General features: G+C 39.2%; 1 protein-coding gene across 3 annotated transcripts in view; it reads right to left on the reverse strand.

Annotated features, from left to right (window-relative positions):
* Positions 1-2,942: 2,942 nt before the first annotated feature.
* The window catches only part of HIVEP1 (HIVEP zinc finger 1), a 180,897-nt gene continuing 167,588 nt past the window's right edge, over positions 2,943-16,251 (reverse strand). For all 3 annotated transcript variants that reach the window (XM_077810643.1, XM_077810644.1, XM_077810642.1), the window contains 2 exons: positions 7,301-7,812; positions 2,943-4,645 (listed from right to left, as the gene is read on the reverse strand). In XM_077810643.1, coding sequence (XP_077666769.1) covers positions 3,473-4,645; positions 7,301-7,812 — 1,685 coding nt within the window. In that variant the 3' untranslated portion in view covers positions 2,943-3,472. The remainder of the gene's footprint in view (positions 4,646-7,300; positions 7,813-16,251) is intronic.

The following is a 16,251-nucleotide window of genomic DNA, read 5'->3' on the forward strand; positions in this document are numbered from 1 at the left end:
TCAATGGTAAAATAACCATGTGTGACAGAGAAGTTCTGTAACTTGAAAAAAAAGTGCACTATGTGAATGTTATATGCCTTTTATGTTCTTGACAACCAATTTTCAGTGCATAAAACTGAAATAAAAAATGTTCTCCTAAATAACTAAAAGCTTCTGTTGGCAAGGTGTGTTAATTAACGCCAAGTTGACAGACACGGAAGAGGAGTAGGCAAGAATCCCATGCATCTGTAAGCTGTGGCCACATTTCTGATACTAGCCACAAAGAGTCAGGTGCTGTACAAACACACAATAAGGCCTGGACCTTACCATGTAATACACAGGAAGGCAAAAGGGTGACAATTATCCACATCTATTTCCTTCCACTTCCCCTTCTAAAAATACTATCTATATGGATTATCTGCAATTACCCCTTAGCCTGGTCATTAGTGGAAATCCTACTTCAAACATCAGCTCAGCTGTTTGTGTGGGGTAAGTGATGCCAGCAGTTCCTAGCAGTAGTACTGGTGTCACTAACGCTCCACCTGACAGCCTATGGGTCCTTCCCCTGCTCCTTATTGCTGCCATTGACTTACCAAGTGAGACACTTGTCTTGTCACTGCACTCTTCTTCTCTTGCATCACGCTTCTTGGTGTTGTTATGAAACCTAGAATAGAACAGAGCTGCATATAGATGGTCTGAGTCACTGGGTTTCATTTATAGTGAATCAATCACTTCTCTTCCATTTTGCTAGTATAATGCTTCTCAGAGAGAGTTAACCCTAAGAATGCTGGCACATGCAGTGCCAGCCAAGGGAATACTTAGATGGAACTATATACAGCAAAATAAATCTCTGCCAACTCCCACACGATTATGGTGTAAGTGTGATGAAATAAGCAAAAAATTGCTATCTCCTTATGTAAAAATCATATGTGCACAGTGATGTTATTCCACTCAAATTATATCCTTCGAACACTTTTTAGAGACTGTTTTTCTTTTGCTTAACATTGTCTCATCCATTTAATCTCTTTTCCAACCTGATACGTGCAAATGATCCTCAAATTAATCAGTAGTGTAACTCACATTTGTTTATATCCACATGTGTGCACTTTATGGAAGAGAGCTAAAATTAATACAAAGCTTCTTAGAAAAGTCATATGAAAATTATTTGCACTTTTCAAAAAGCTCTAAGCAAGAACTCTTTCAATAACTATAGCTAGATAAAACATTTAAAATATCAGAGGCATACTTAGGGCCTGATTTTGTACTTATTAAAATCAAGAACTCCCATTGGAGCAGGATCAGTCCATTAAAGAACATATAATGGAGCAATGCTTACACCCCTTTAGTAGTAAAGATGACTTCATATAAATCCAGACATGTCCAATATAATGAAAACGTAGTAAAAGATGTCCACCTTTACATTAGAACAGTTATAAAATGAACATACCAATACACAGCAGCTAAATGCAAGGCACGCATTTGAGGCCCAATTTCGAGAAGTGTTGACCACTCTTAACTCCCAGTAACTTTGGGGGGAGTTGAGGATGCTCATGGTTTCAGGTGATCAGACCCCTAACAAAACTCTATGAAAGGATAACATGACAATTCATTTCGAACTGAGTGTGATTTTTCTCTGCCAGTACATTTGGTTCTAACTGCTGTGCATTATTGCAATTAGTTGACAATCCCATTGATATGTTGTTATACTGTAAATGTTATTTCTTAAAGTCAAAGGTCAACATTGTATTCATTGGATTATTTCATTACTGTGTGCTGTAATACTGTAGACAACGTGAGTAAAGTACAAAAACAGATAAACAGCTAAGGGATATAATATTGCACTTGAACTAGAGCAATGCGAGATAAGAGTAGTTGTAATTTACAGGAATAAATCTGTGAGCAATGCAACACTCAGCTAACATTCAGTTTCAACTGTGATTTTCAAGTTTTTCAATCATCATTACCTATGCACACATCATCTTTACTTTCACCAGAAAGGTTGCTTATCAGTTTTATTACTTTGTTCTACTGAATTTTGAATACAATTTTTAAAATGGCTTTATAAATCTGTTGTTTTCTAAACTGCTCTTTTTAACCAACTTCCATACACTTATTAAAAGGAAAAAATGAAGCACTTTGTGGTTGAGAAAGTTTTTTTTTTTTTAATCTCATCAATTTCAGGATAATTCCAAATTTAGGACAGCTTAGACTTGTATATTGTCTCTTAAACACTTCAAAGCCTCTTGGTAATTTTAAATTGCTTGCACTGTACATGCACAGAATCTCATTCACTTCCAATATTTTGGAATTGTTCCATATCTTGTATGCTTACAATGAGATTGTTGGAATTGGGGCAAGTTAATGGTATGCATCAAACTATTTTCTTTTTCCTGAATGAATAAGATGAAACTGTATTTAAGGCAAAATTAGCCACTTACTGCTAGAAGTAACAATGTCCTGAAATGAAATACTTATGAGAAGCTAAGGAAGTATCCTGACAACTAGTACTGCAAAACCCACACTGCTGCAGCATCATTCTTTTGCCACTTGCACTAGTGATACTACAAGCAAGAAGACACAAACTACTCCTTTGTTGCTCAGCTATCTTTTAGTTTCATTAAAATGTGGCTTTATCGTTCACAGTTACAAAAGACAAGATTATCCTCAAACCTTGTCATTTTTGGTCAGTAAAAAAGGCTTATTTTGACATTCAGGCTTTGATAATAAATATGAAAAATTTAGAAGCAAATACGCTCCCTACAGGAATTTTAAAAAGGAAGCCTTTGCTTCCTGAGAGCATGAAACACCTGCTAATTCACTCTTTATGGGTGAAACCATGGTTGCAGGCAGTTGATCAGCAGTTTCAAAATAGAAAGCAAATTATGGGGGCTGTATTAAAATAAATGATCTAGGCAGCTCACCAATCACTAATTAGTATCAAGAAGGCACAACATAAGCAATGGTAAAGTCAGTAAACAAAATTTTACTGTAATATTTCATAACACAGATACTGTATTCTGTTTTAAGTGTAAAGCTACTGTCTTACACAAGAAAGATGGACAGACCCTTGTTCCAAGACTAATATGGATACAATAAATATGGAGTTTTACATACTAGATCTGTACACAGAAACTTTGCCCCACAGCCATAAAAATTTACATTTAACAGTGCAACATATAATTTAATCATTTTAGTTTTTCTGACATAAGATGTTTTTACTTACTAAACACAAGCAACTACCTGGTTTTAATATACATATTTTCAACAATCTGTACAGGTTTCTAAACATAAAACTCCAAAAAGGCACAATTGTCTATACAACATGTACAAGAATGGCTGGAGCTGACGAGAAACAACAATTATTGGTCAAGAGTTCATGATTGCACAAAGATTAGTAATGAGTTTGTGTCAGAAAAATGTGCTTTAAGGAAAGGAAGGTTTGCAAAGAAACCTGTAAGTGTTATAATAATAATAATAATAATAATAAAAAAATCTAGGTTGCTATTACAAGTCTGTCCTCATCATCACTGCTGCCATCACTAAACTGTACAGTATTCTGCCTTCGTGGCAATCCTGCTGGCCTATGTACCTGTCTCTTTGGAGAGAGAGTTTGATGGACTGGGGACTTGGTTAAAACTTCAGAATTCACCTTCAAGAGGGGTTCTGAGGTGGAAGCCCTTTTGACCTGAATGGAAATGACATCACACTTTGGTTTGACATGATTTACTGGGTCAGCCTTTTCAGTATCTGTTTTTCCAGGACCATCGAGTCTTTCATACTCCTTCGAAGGAAAAGGCTCTGCAACTTTTTTTACGTTGTACCACTGGACCGTTGGTGCCGTTTGAGGAGATAAAGCACTACTGATCGGATTGCTGTCAGCTGCAGGAAAACTCACAGGAGTCCGCTCTTGGTGAATTTCACAGGCTTTGTTACTGGAAGCTGGTGTTTCTGGAACTCCTTGCCCATCTGTAGTTACGGGGCTGACTGAAGGGATCAACGTAGGCAGTGCTATATTCAGTATTTGCAGGCCTGGAATGTGTGTATGAGGGCTGGGGTTGCTCTGAGGAGAAGTGTTTGCAGTCAAAACTTGTAGTCCCACAGCATTTAGCGTGAGTCCTGAAGGATGTATTTGAGGGGCTATATTTGTATTTGTCAGGCCTAATATGTTCACTGTCTCCATGCCCAACGGTGGAAGAGGTTGTAAGCTTGGGGCAGTCAGACTCTGGACGCCTGGCCCGTTAATCTGACCTATTGGAATACATGGCACAACACTGTTCACTTCAGCAACTCCGAGTGGATTTGCAGTGGCAGAGACTGCACGTGCCGTGTCGCCAAGCGCACTTGTAGTTCTGTGAATCACGCTAACAGCAGGAATGGTGAGTTGCACTGGCCCAGCTTGAATTGGTACAAATGTGGAGTACGTGGCTAGGCCAGCAGGGACCACATGAATTCCCCCTACTGGGATCATACCATAAGGTGTCTTGGCTTGCTGCTGTGAGTGCAACGGAAGGTGGCTAAATAAATGAGTCAGAGGAGCTGTCAGTTCCGTGGCATGCAGCTTCTCTTCTTGGATGTCAGGATAGGGCGAAGCTGCTGAAGGAACCACCATTGTTGTCTGCGTGCTTTGGTCCACGGGTGGTGAGGGAAGCCGCACAGGTGCTGTGCTCTACGAAAGAGCAGCAAAAACATTTCAATATTAAGAGTGCCAATGCAGCTCAATTAAATCAGGTAGTTTGAATTACAGCCTACTTTCCCTTTAGGAAGTTGCAGCAAATCAGTTCACAATGCAGCTCATGACTTGAACAATTATTGACTATGTCTCCGCCTCCTCACCCTTTAATAAAACTTTCCTAAGTCTAGTACATCTGCTTTCTCTCTAGTGTTAATACTTAACAAGCATTTTGGCATTTCCCTTATAGTAAATTCATTGTGAAACTTGGCTCTCGACTGGGGATTAACTACTGTGGTATCTTGTAACTGGACATCCAGATCTAGAAGCGTCCTCCTCTCCTCGGGGGTATTTATTTAGCCACACAGCAGCAGCATTACAATCTCTGCACTGAAAGGCTAATGCTAAATGCATTTGTTAATACAGGATTTTAATCTGGAAGATTAGAATGAAAAGAGATGCATGATAAAGTATTGTTACCATAAACTGACATGGTTAAATGGAGAAGGCACTGAACTGGGACTTGGGAGACCTGGGGTCTGTTCGCAGTTCTGCCACTGACCTGCTGCATGGTCGTGGACAACTAACTTTGCCTGTGTGTGCCTGTCTCTTCTCACACTCCTTGTCTGTCTTGTCTATTTAGACTGTAAACCGTTTGATATAGGGATACTCTCGGCCTGTGTGTTTGCACAGTGCCTACCACAATGGGGCTCCCATTGCAACTGGGGCTTCTAGGGGCAACTGCAATGCTACTACTAGGGCTTACTATCCCCCGTGACCCTACCTCATACGTCAGGTTACTGCAGAGACTGAGGAGGCAGGTGCCTTATGCCGTCACCATTTGGCTGAGTTATAAGATGCTGAAAATTGCCATTTCCCATCTGTGTTTTCCTCAGTTTGCTAGAGGCTGGTTGGTTCAATCCTTACTCCTACTCTGCACGCGCAGAATTCATATCCCCTGCAGATTCCCCTCCTCCCCCGAAAACAGATTGTCAGAGAGGCGCTGCAATTACACCTTTCTCCCACCAGGGGCTGCAGTTGTGCCAGAAGAGAGGGCAGCCAGCTCAGGGCTGGAAAAGCCAGCTTCGGAGATGAAGGCAGCAGTGGCTGTGTTCTTTAAAGAGCCTTGCCTGCAGGGCCAGGTGAGGAGTCATGGGATATGGGGGGGACAGACAGAAAAGAGCACACAGGGCTGCTGGGGGGGTGTCACAGATTGGGGTTCAGAAGGGCTAGTGGGAGGGACAGAGTGGGGCAGGGCACAGGAGGCTATGGTGTGACAGCATTAAACCAGGGGCTGAATGGGAGTTCAGGTGCAGAGACCCATGGGGGGAATGGAAGAGGGGTGGCTGAAGAGAGGTGCAGGGACACATGAGGATATGGGGGAGTGGTGATGCAGTGACACATTAGGATGGGGCAGAGGTGTCTGAATGAATGGGAGAGGCTAGGGATCAGCCAAGGTCTGCATTGGGGAAGCTTCCCAACTCCCTAACAATCTCACCTCCCTTACCCCTCTACCCCCAAAAAAACCAAAACAAAACTCGTTCCATACTTCACCCACCCACACCCAACAACCCTCCAGATTCACTCCCAGGCTCCTTCCCAGCAATTACTTCCCTCTCCCTCAGCTCCTCCATTACCCTGACTTCCCCAAGCCTTTGTCCTGGTTCTGAGGGGGTGCAGGAAATAAATTTTTGTTTTATAGTTTAAATGAATTATTACTCAAAGTTTGGTATTAACATGCCAAGTAAGGAATCTATTTGTCAAAAAAACATTTCCTGAATCTTTTTTTTCTGTATTGTTACAGACATACTTGCTGACAGGTATTTTGAAATAAATTACCAAAATAATTGAAACTTGTGTGATTACATTGTGTTCTTTTGACAAAATATGCAGAATTTTAAAATTGTGCACAGAACTTTTAGTTTTTGGTGCAGAATTCCCCAAGGAGCATATCCCTCAGGATTCCATCAGCATGGCGCATGCATCACCCGAGCATCTTGCTCAGTATGCCATATGCAGGTGAAGCTCCAGACAGACACAATGGAACCGCCTCCTGTTGATGCTGTCCTGTTCCCAACAACTAATCCTTTTGCCTAGGTGAAGGTGCACTGGGCTGGAAACTTTGAATACAAGTCTTAATTTTTTTATAGCTTGAGATTAGTAATTCTGTGCTCTTCCCAGCCCTTGGTATTGAACAAAGGCAACTACTGTGCAGGTTTTTTGGATCCCGGAACATACCATTCTATTCTAGCACTAAGTCTATTTGGTATATACCACTAGTTAGTCTGAACAGTACAGCCAATTAATTCAAAACTTTTGCAAAAATCTGAAGAACCATGTTATAACTAATCCTTTTAGTCCTGGAGATACAATCTAATCTACACACTTTTTTTTATTTTGGGGGGGAGGGGGAGGTAAAAACTGTGTTTCTATATTATTACTATGCTCCTGCACTTGGAATTCTTTTTTTTTTTTTTTTTAAATCTGTATCAGTCTGCAACAATTGTATGAAGAATATAAGGAAGGAAACTAGATGGCTTTTAGAAAAATCACCAAAATAAGGATAGATAATAGGGTTGGCTCCCAATCACAGCTCTTGAGAAGGATTTAAAATACAAGTCTCCCTTCTCCCCCTAAATTGAATACTCTAACCTTTGAAACAACAGTAGTTGGTGTTGCAGAACTTCCCAAAGCTTCTGCTGTATCTGGATAATCTACAGACATCTGATGACATGGAGATCTAGGAGAAGGGCCAGGGGAGATGGTAGGTTCTATACTTGTTTCCTTGTCTTGTATTTTCTCTTCTTTTGCTTCTTGATGTGTGATTGCTATTGGTGACCTGGAATTCCTGCAGTCTGATTGTACTGTACTGAGTACAGTCATCTTTGTAAGTAGTGCTTTAGGTAGACCATCCATAGAGTCTGTGTGGACCCCAGCAAAGCAGTCTGTAATTCTGATGTCTTCATCAGCACTTGTGGTCTCCTGTAGGATGTTTCTAGATGGATGATGCTGAGGGCTAGCGGTAACTGAGGGGGTTGTAGATAAGACTGATTCAGCTTGGCTGTCTTCATCATCATCTTCATTGTCATTATCATCATCCTCCGGGCCATCAGAATCCTCCACATCAAATCCTGATCGATCACAGCCAAACCTTTGCTTCTCACCTGTAAAATAGACCCAATACAAAAATTAGAAAAATAGTTATTCCACTGAAGGCCTAGCAAAGTTTTTCTAACACAGTTATCAGCTATGGGGGAATAGGACAAGACAACTTGACATCATCTGAATTGTAATGCTGATACAAAACAGAATCACAAATGTCTATCACCCAACACTCAAAGTACAACACAAGTGCATCAGCTACTTTCCACTACTAAGTCACAAACAACCAAGGGCTCTAAGCTTCCATTTTCCGAAGTATATCATTAGGCACACTTATGCCAATCCTGTATCTTTTACTTATGCATTGTTCTCATGCCTTTCAGACTGTGATTTTCCCCCTTAAATCTTCTCTATATAAAGTGTTTCTTTTAATAAATAGTTATTTTGCAGGGGGTAGAGGGAATTGGTTTCCTGGTTCATTAAGTTTCCAGTGATGGCAGATTTGTTTGCCAAGCTTACCAGTGGGATATTCCCAAGTTTGTTACTGACTCATAGGTGGACATCCTTGCATTTAGTATGAATCACTACTACACAATCTTTTTAAAGAGGCAAACAAAAAGAATGGAAAGTGCTAGTCAGAAATGTGTCGAGTTAAGAGGCAGAAAAGACTAAAATTAGATTTTACCAGAATTCTTCACTTATATCAACCAAATGTACTAGGAGTTAACTGACAACTAGTGCACAAAACAGCCCTGATTCTGCAAACACTTAAGCAGGCGGGTAACTCTATTCACATGAGAAGTCCCATTGACTTTAAGTCTAAAAGCTGAACTGACACTACTGTCTTTGCCCATCATTCAGAAATCAAACTCTTGATCAGTTTTAGTTGGTAAGCTAAACTACAGATATTCTTTCTTTTTCTTTTTTTGTACCACACCTTGGGAAGAGAGAAGAATTTTCTTCATCAAAGAGAGAAACCCCATCTGTTGTATCCGATTCCAAGCCAAACTGGCTGGATCATATTTGACAAAAGATGAACTGCTTGGATACACTAATATTTTATTTTATATTGGATTAAATGTCAGTCTGCTGAGCTCTCCAAAGAAAATATCAGCACAAAACAGCATTTGGCTCAGAAAAAAACCCTAATATTCAAGGATGTCTGGTTTTAGTGTTAAAATTTCAAAAAGAGCCTCTGTTTACGGGAATTTACACAGACAACTTACTGTCAAGATGAATGACTTACGAAAAAAAAATCAGATCTTAATAAGAATTAAGACCTACTACCATTACTCTATTCAGCTGTGAAACCACAATCAAAACATGCATCACACAGAAAAACATATGCACTGAGCTTTAGGTTAAAAAAATTGTATCATTAGAACTACCTCGCAACATTTCAAGCCTTTATGCTTTTAAATTAGTAGTAGGATTAGGATATGGAAGAGCTCTGAGTCTTTAAATAATTCTTTGCGTAATGATTCAGACCTTGCATCCTAGATAGTAATCTGTGCATTAACCAAGAAGGGATACTATATATTTTCTTTCTGTGCTCATAGCAACCGTTAACAGAAATATAATCTAATAACAGGTTCAGAGTAGCAGCCGTGTTAGTCTGTATCTGCAAAAACAAAAGGAGGACTTATGGCACCTTAGAGACTAACAAATTTATTTGAGCATAAGATTTCGTGAGCTGCAGCTCACTTCATCGGATGCACGCAGTGGAAAATATAGTGGGGAAATTTTATATACACAGAGAACATGAAACAATGAGTGTTACCATACACACTGTGACAAGAGTGATCAGGTAAGGTGAGCTATTACCAGCAGGAGAGAAAAAAACCTTTTGTAGTGATAATCAAGGTGGGCCATTTCCAGCAGTTGACAAGAACGTGTGAAAAACAGTGGGGGGGGGGGGCGGGAAATAAACATGGGGAAATAGTTTTACTTTGTGTAATGACACATCCGCTCCCAGTCTTTATTCAAGCCTAAATTAATGGTGTCCAGTTTGCAAATTAATTCCAATTCAGCAGTCTCTCGTTGGAGTCTGTTTCTGAAGTTTTGTTGGTGAAGAATTGCTACTTTTAGGTCTGTAATCGAGTGACCAGAGAGAGACATTGGCCAAACTGGACAGTCTCTACGTAAAAGAATAAATGGACACAAATCAGATGTCAAGAATTATAACATTCAAAAACCAGTTGGAGAACACTTCAATCTCTCTTTGAAAAGTGTTTTTTCACCATTCTGAGTAATTTTAAAAGATGGATTATGCTAGGGAAGGGATGGATTAGGATGCTGTTACCTATCCACCCTCATGTGTTTCAGGGAGGAGGGGAATCTTTAAACAATATCATGCACCTAAGAAAGCAATTTCTGCAGGTTTCCACTCTGGTCTGGTCTGGACTTGCTGGGAATGCAGACTGCGCATCTACACAGATGAATACCAGGCAGGTGGAACCACCTTTGTGAGAGGCATCTGCAAGTGGAGTCCCTCAGGAAGCAGGTAAGAGCTGCAAAAGGAGGTGGCTTGTTTGCGTAGCAACCAGGAGCACAAGGGCTTCATTGACAGGACATATGTGGAAACATCTGGGACAGAGGATGCTAGCCAACTAAGGATGACTACAGCAGCACCAGAGGAGAAAGGAGACTGTTTGTTGGCCACGTCGGGCAGTAGACAGTGGTGACCAGATGCTCAACACAATTATTATTAATGGGGGGGAGGGGGGGGAAGAGGGAGGAATGCAAGCAAATAGTGAAAAAAATAGGTTAAAGAGATAAGTTTGATGTATTCAAGTCAGCAGGGCCTGATGAATTTCATCCTAGAGTACTTAAGGAACTAGTTGAAGCAATCTTAGAACCATTAGCGATTATCTTTGAGAACCCAGAGGACTGGAGAAGGGCGAACATAGTACCTATCTTTAAAAAAGGGAACAAGGATGACCCTGGGAATTACAGATCAGTCAGCCTAACTTTGATACATGGAAAGATACTGGGACAAACTATTAAGCAACCAGCTTGTAATTTCCTTCTTTGACAGGGTTACTGGCCTAGTGGATTGGAGGAAAAACACTAGATGTGATGTATCTTTATTTTTAGTAAGGATTTGACACAGTCCCACATGACATTCTCATATGCAAACTAGGGCAATATGGTCTAGATTAAATTACTATGAAGTGGGTGCACACCTGGTTGAAAGACAGTACTCAAAAAGTAGTTATCAACAGTTTGCTGTCACACGGAGAAGACATATCTAGTGGGGTCCTGTAGGAAGGGTCAGTCCTGGGTCTCATATTATTCAGTATTTTCATTAATAACTTGGACAATGGAACAGAGAGAAGGAGTATAAACTCTGTGGATCACAGGGAGCTGGACTTGATGATCTCTCGAGGTCCCTTCCATCTCTCCATTTCTATGATTCTATGAATTACTCCCTCTTGTGGAGTCACAATGGTTTAGTTTTTCCATAGGAACAAATACTAGCAAAAGGAGGAGCATGGTGAGTGGTCGTGAACAGTGGCAGGTGGCATAAAATGGTAGTGGGAAGAGGTGAAAAGCTTAGGTTGCCAGAGTTTCTGTGCACGTATGACGTACATTCTGCAGAGATTAAGTGTGCGGGATCTGTGTTGTGTAGCCAGTGAGAAATAACCATACCTGTCATGCAAAACAGTGTGTTGTGAGTAGTTACTGATAGTTGTGATCTGAACATTGCACAGGGGTTGACACACTTCACGGTTGTTATTGAATAGTAACATCAATCATTGTCATTCAGATTTTCAGCCAATCAGTAAACAGGGATTTACATAACTGAGTGCTTTCACTGTAGTCAATGCTAGCATCTTTGCATTTTGATTGACTGAGCTCCTAAGCATTATTTAAACATCTGGATTCCGACTAACTCTTTACTTTTCTCTACATTAGTATGCCTGCTGTGTGCTAGTGTTTAAGTCTCATTTCTTTTGTTCCTATAATTAAATCTCCAATAAAAAGAATATTTTAAAACAAAGCGTGTTCAATGGCACAAGTAACAAAGCAAAGAGGGGTATTCAAAACATTGGCAGGGTTTCCCAAATGGAGAACACCTGCATTATTAGATTAGCATTCATCTGGTTTGGGTTTTTTTAGGTCCAGGCCCACAATAAAGATAAAGGAGTAAGATTTAGCTGAGCGGTATCCAGCACACAGGTAAGCTTGGTTATTTGATGCATTAAGCACATATTTTAAGAGACAGATTTTTTTAGATCATCTTGCAACTTAGCTTTAAGGATATATTTTGATATTTAACATATATATTTTGTACTTTAAGTACATTTTTGTCAGCTGCATTATATATTGCAGAAGCTTTGTATCATCACTTTGAGGTGACTACACTGATGTGCACAGAATACATTTTTATATAAGGACTAAAAGAGACCCCAAGTAACTAGGCCAAAATTCCCTACTTCATTGTGAGAAATTACCTTCTCTAAACACACATTTAAAAACAGTATGGATCTCACAGGGAAATACTGTTAATATAGGACCTATGCCAATATTTTGTAAACTTATGCATATGCCTCAATCTTCCATCATCAAAAAGTGGAAAGCATGTAGGGGACACTGATTCCTTAAATGCAGGGCTTAATATGGGGCTATCATTCCCCCCGCCCACTGTTTTCCTACTTCCCTCCATCATTTGAGTTTGCCAGCTTCTGCTTAAAAGTGTAGACCTAGAGCCAGAAGCTTGCATTATAAGCAACCTGACAGGGATGAGTGTAGTTCCATTACTCCCACACTGCTTTCAAAACATTAGATGAAAAAAAAAAATCACTCAAGTTCTTTTGGCAATGCAAAAAGGAACACTATGCTTTATATCCATGTGTGCGTGATCACTGCACTGATAGGTCCCTGAGCTTTTGTAATTCATGAATGCTTAGAGGATTATCTAATATTAGAGATGTTACTTGTGATAATGTTCAACTCTACGGTTTCTGCTTCCTTCTTACGTGGAGGGGAGGGGAGGAACCATGAAGGTTACAGGTTTTTAATAATAAGGTGCAGTCTTTGGAAGAGTTGTCAAACAGAGGCTGTGACCACTTACTGTAACTGAAAGAGCCTATGGCACCTTTTTTTGCAAGCTGAGGCTTGTTAACCAAGATGCCTTGGTCCAGTTCCAACCTTGGTAATTGCTTTCTGCCTGCCTAAGTTCCCTGTAAAAGTTTAGTCGGAAAAATGTATTATTTGCTTGCTGACCTAAGTTCTGTATGATATTGTTATTACATAGTTGATACATCACAAGAGCTGTGTGCATTTTGCTGTGGATATCAGTGTAAGTTTGTAAAGCAATATAGGACATGTTAACATTAGCAGCATTGTTATAATGATTGTGTTTAAATATTTAAATATTTGTTTTAAAAGTTTTGGCACATTTCGTCTTGGTCACAAAATAACCAATACAAGAATCCAGCTTGGTGAAAATAGAGTCTACTACAGCAAAAAGAAAGAAAGGGGAAAAAAGAAAATCTACTTGGAGAACTTGAAGGATGTTTGTGTAAAGCACTCAGGATAAGTGAAAATTAAGGTTTCCTGCACCCTTCTTAACTCTGTCCTCTTACATGTATGCAGTTTGACCCTGTCTAATTATGTGATTTAATCCTCTCTCAAAGAAAAAAAGGATACATTCCTCTAACATCTTAGATATGCCTGGGTAACATTCCACTACATAGTACAACTGTGTATGGATGAGTCCATGCATCATTTGTGTGTGGGAGACAGGTACTGAATGAGGCAAGGGATCTTATGAAAGCACAAACTTAATTGCATTTCCTGACTTAACTGTGCAAATCTAATGGTCTTTAAGAGGTTTTTTTTTGTTTTTGTTTTATGCAATTGAAGATCTTATGTATTTTAAAGAAGAAAAAGGCTCTATCCTGCTCAATGTCCACAATTAATAAAGCAGATGCTCTTTATTGATATGGTGCCTGACCCAAAACCCACTGAAGTAAATATTCTTCAGACATTCTTCAGTCTGGCAAAGGAACTCTGCTCTTTTCAGTGTGTACCTCAGCAGACACATACTGTATGTTCACTGAGCACCTGAGTTAGCCTCCCCAGATTTGTTTCCTTTGCTTAGAACATTGGTGAATGTGCCTAAAATCTAGTATCCCAAGTTCTGCAAATGCTTATTCTAGGATTTTCAAGCACTTATAACTTTGCAAATACAAAACTTGTTTTCAGTCTAATTTTTTACAGCTCTTCTGTTCTATAAAGGTTATTTCCCAGTCAAAGTTCTAATCCCACCATTTGAGCACAAAAACTGTTCAAAAAAAATCAACCTCAAGAATATTTTATCAATGGCAAACACATTTGGAGAAGGGGGATGAGGGTGTTTTGTTCTCCCTCAAAAAGTGGCTGAACCACCATTTTTTCTTCAAACTTTTCCAAAGAATGTTCTCCTTAGGCCACAAATGAGACCTGAACCTTCCAGCCAGAAAAATGAAAATTTCAGGAAGTTAACTGCAAACAGCGATTTAATAGAAACACTGACATAACTTTTCACTATAGATTTGCTAGCACTTCAGCTAGTAAAACTGAGTTTTTAATCCTACTTATTGAAGTACACCAGCTTCATGGGTAAACCCTCTTGATTAATTTTGTCCGTATGTCCTTGGCCTGCCACTCAGATCAGTATTTTTTACAATGGTGTTGATTAGTTAGTTGCTATAATGGCATTTTACCTCCAAGAGGGAAAGAAAAGGATTAAAGTTCCTCCACACAGCAGCATTAGTTGGAATTATTAGCATCTTAATATGTCCATTACTGAGAGAGCCTAAGGCTGACTAACTCCAGCCCTGCTCTTACCAGATGAGGATGCTACAAACTATAGTACTGAGGTAGATAATACTAAGCATTTCTTTACACACTTTTGTAAGCCCTTTATTTTAAAATATTTTCCTGCTTGAATCCACTGTTCATTTTAGTCATAATATTTACACGCGGCCTCACAGCAAATGTTTTCATAGTCTAAGTTTATCATTTTTCAATCTTGATTCTGCTATGGTCAGAAATAAGCGTGGTGAATTTTTTGACTTTTCAAGGCCTGATCCTACAGCCACTTAGTCATGCAAGTAACTTCCCACTGAATTCAAATGGCAAAGTTCAGGGGCTTAGAACTTGACCATATCTGGGTAAATTGTCATGGGAAAAGGAGAAGACCCAAGGACTATTCCCCTGCCAAATTCCAAGCTCCTGCTACAAAGCAGGGAAGCACTAGGACTCTTCAAAGAAACAGGTAAATACATTTAACATTCGCATAACTAGGATTTTTCCTTAAAAAGGGCGGAACTGCTTTTGCTGCAACTTTCCAGAATTGTTCAGCTTGAGGCAGAGGGCATGCATGGAAAATTCCAGCCTACACGGCTACGTTTGGCAAAGTTTATAAGCTACTGAAAGCAGGGAATTATAATGGAAAATGTTAGGCAATCTCAACTACAAGTGTCCCTAACAGGTCTGCTTATGAGAGACCGAAGGTACTTCTTACTAACGGAATAATATCCCGGGCTGATAAACACTTCTACCTGCAGCCTTGAGTCTATTTCCAATAAATGCAGTTTATTTTGTCCAGAAAATGGGAACATTTAACTTAACAACTAATTAAGGCATTTATTCCATATTATCAAGTTATAGTCTTTATCCAAGTTTAAGAAAGATATAGTATACTATGGCAACGAAGGTGGAAATATTTTCAAATATTACACTGTATTATCAATAATATACAGCAGCGCCTCCTTTGTAAACCATCACCACCCGACCTGTTTTTCTAATAGTACTGCAGGTACATACTTGAAGTAGCATAGAATTATTATTAGTTATTATTAGAAGAGTATTGCAGTCTTGCATTGGACATCTCCAATTCCCCAGTGAGACAATTTAAAACTACTTGGCAGAGAGCTTTTACAGACTTATAGGTAAATGTTAACAAGAAAATTACGAAACAAAATTAGCACCTCTTTCTAAATTTGATGGATTACTATTTTTTAAAGTAAACTCACACAGATTAAGTGTAAATACTGCTTCAGCTATTAGTCTCTGCTCATTACTGTCTAACAGACTCATAGTGACATCTGCTGGAAGAACCTTAAGATCCTCAGATAAGCAGCTGTAAATGTTTGAACCCGAAACTACATAAAAAAAGAAAAGAGCTTATGGCTTCTCACATTCTTTTCTTTAAACAAGAAGTGTTATTCACACATAATCCTGCCTTGTGTATATCTCGTATTATGAATTACCAGTAGCCACAAACATTCTACTCCCAGGTCAGAGGATGTAGAGTTAGAATGCATATTACATACATTTAAGCTGAGCAAATAATCATGTTAATTATTATTTTTAAAAAAAATCTTCCTTGGAAAAGAAAAAAAAAGGTCAATTTTAGATTCTTCCAGATTATCAGAAGTAGATTTTTACTGAGGTTTTCATTTATTTTAACCTTTTCTATGCTAAGAACGCAGAATGAAACAGCATTC

Source organism: Eretmochelys imbricata, chromosome 2 (assembly GCF_965152235.1).
Source record: "Eretmochelys imbricata isolate rEreImb1 chromosome 2, rEreImb1.hap1, whole genome shotgun sequence".
Taxonomy (NCBI): Eukaryota; Metazoa; Chordata; order Testudines; family Cheloniidae; genus Eretmochelys; species Eretmochelys imbricata.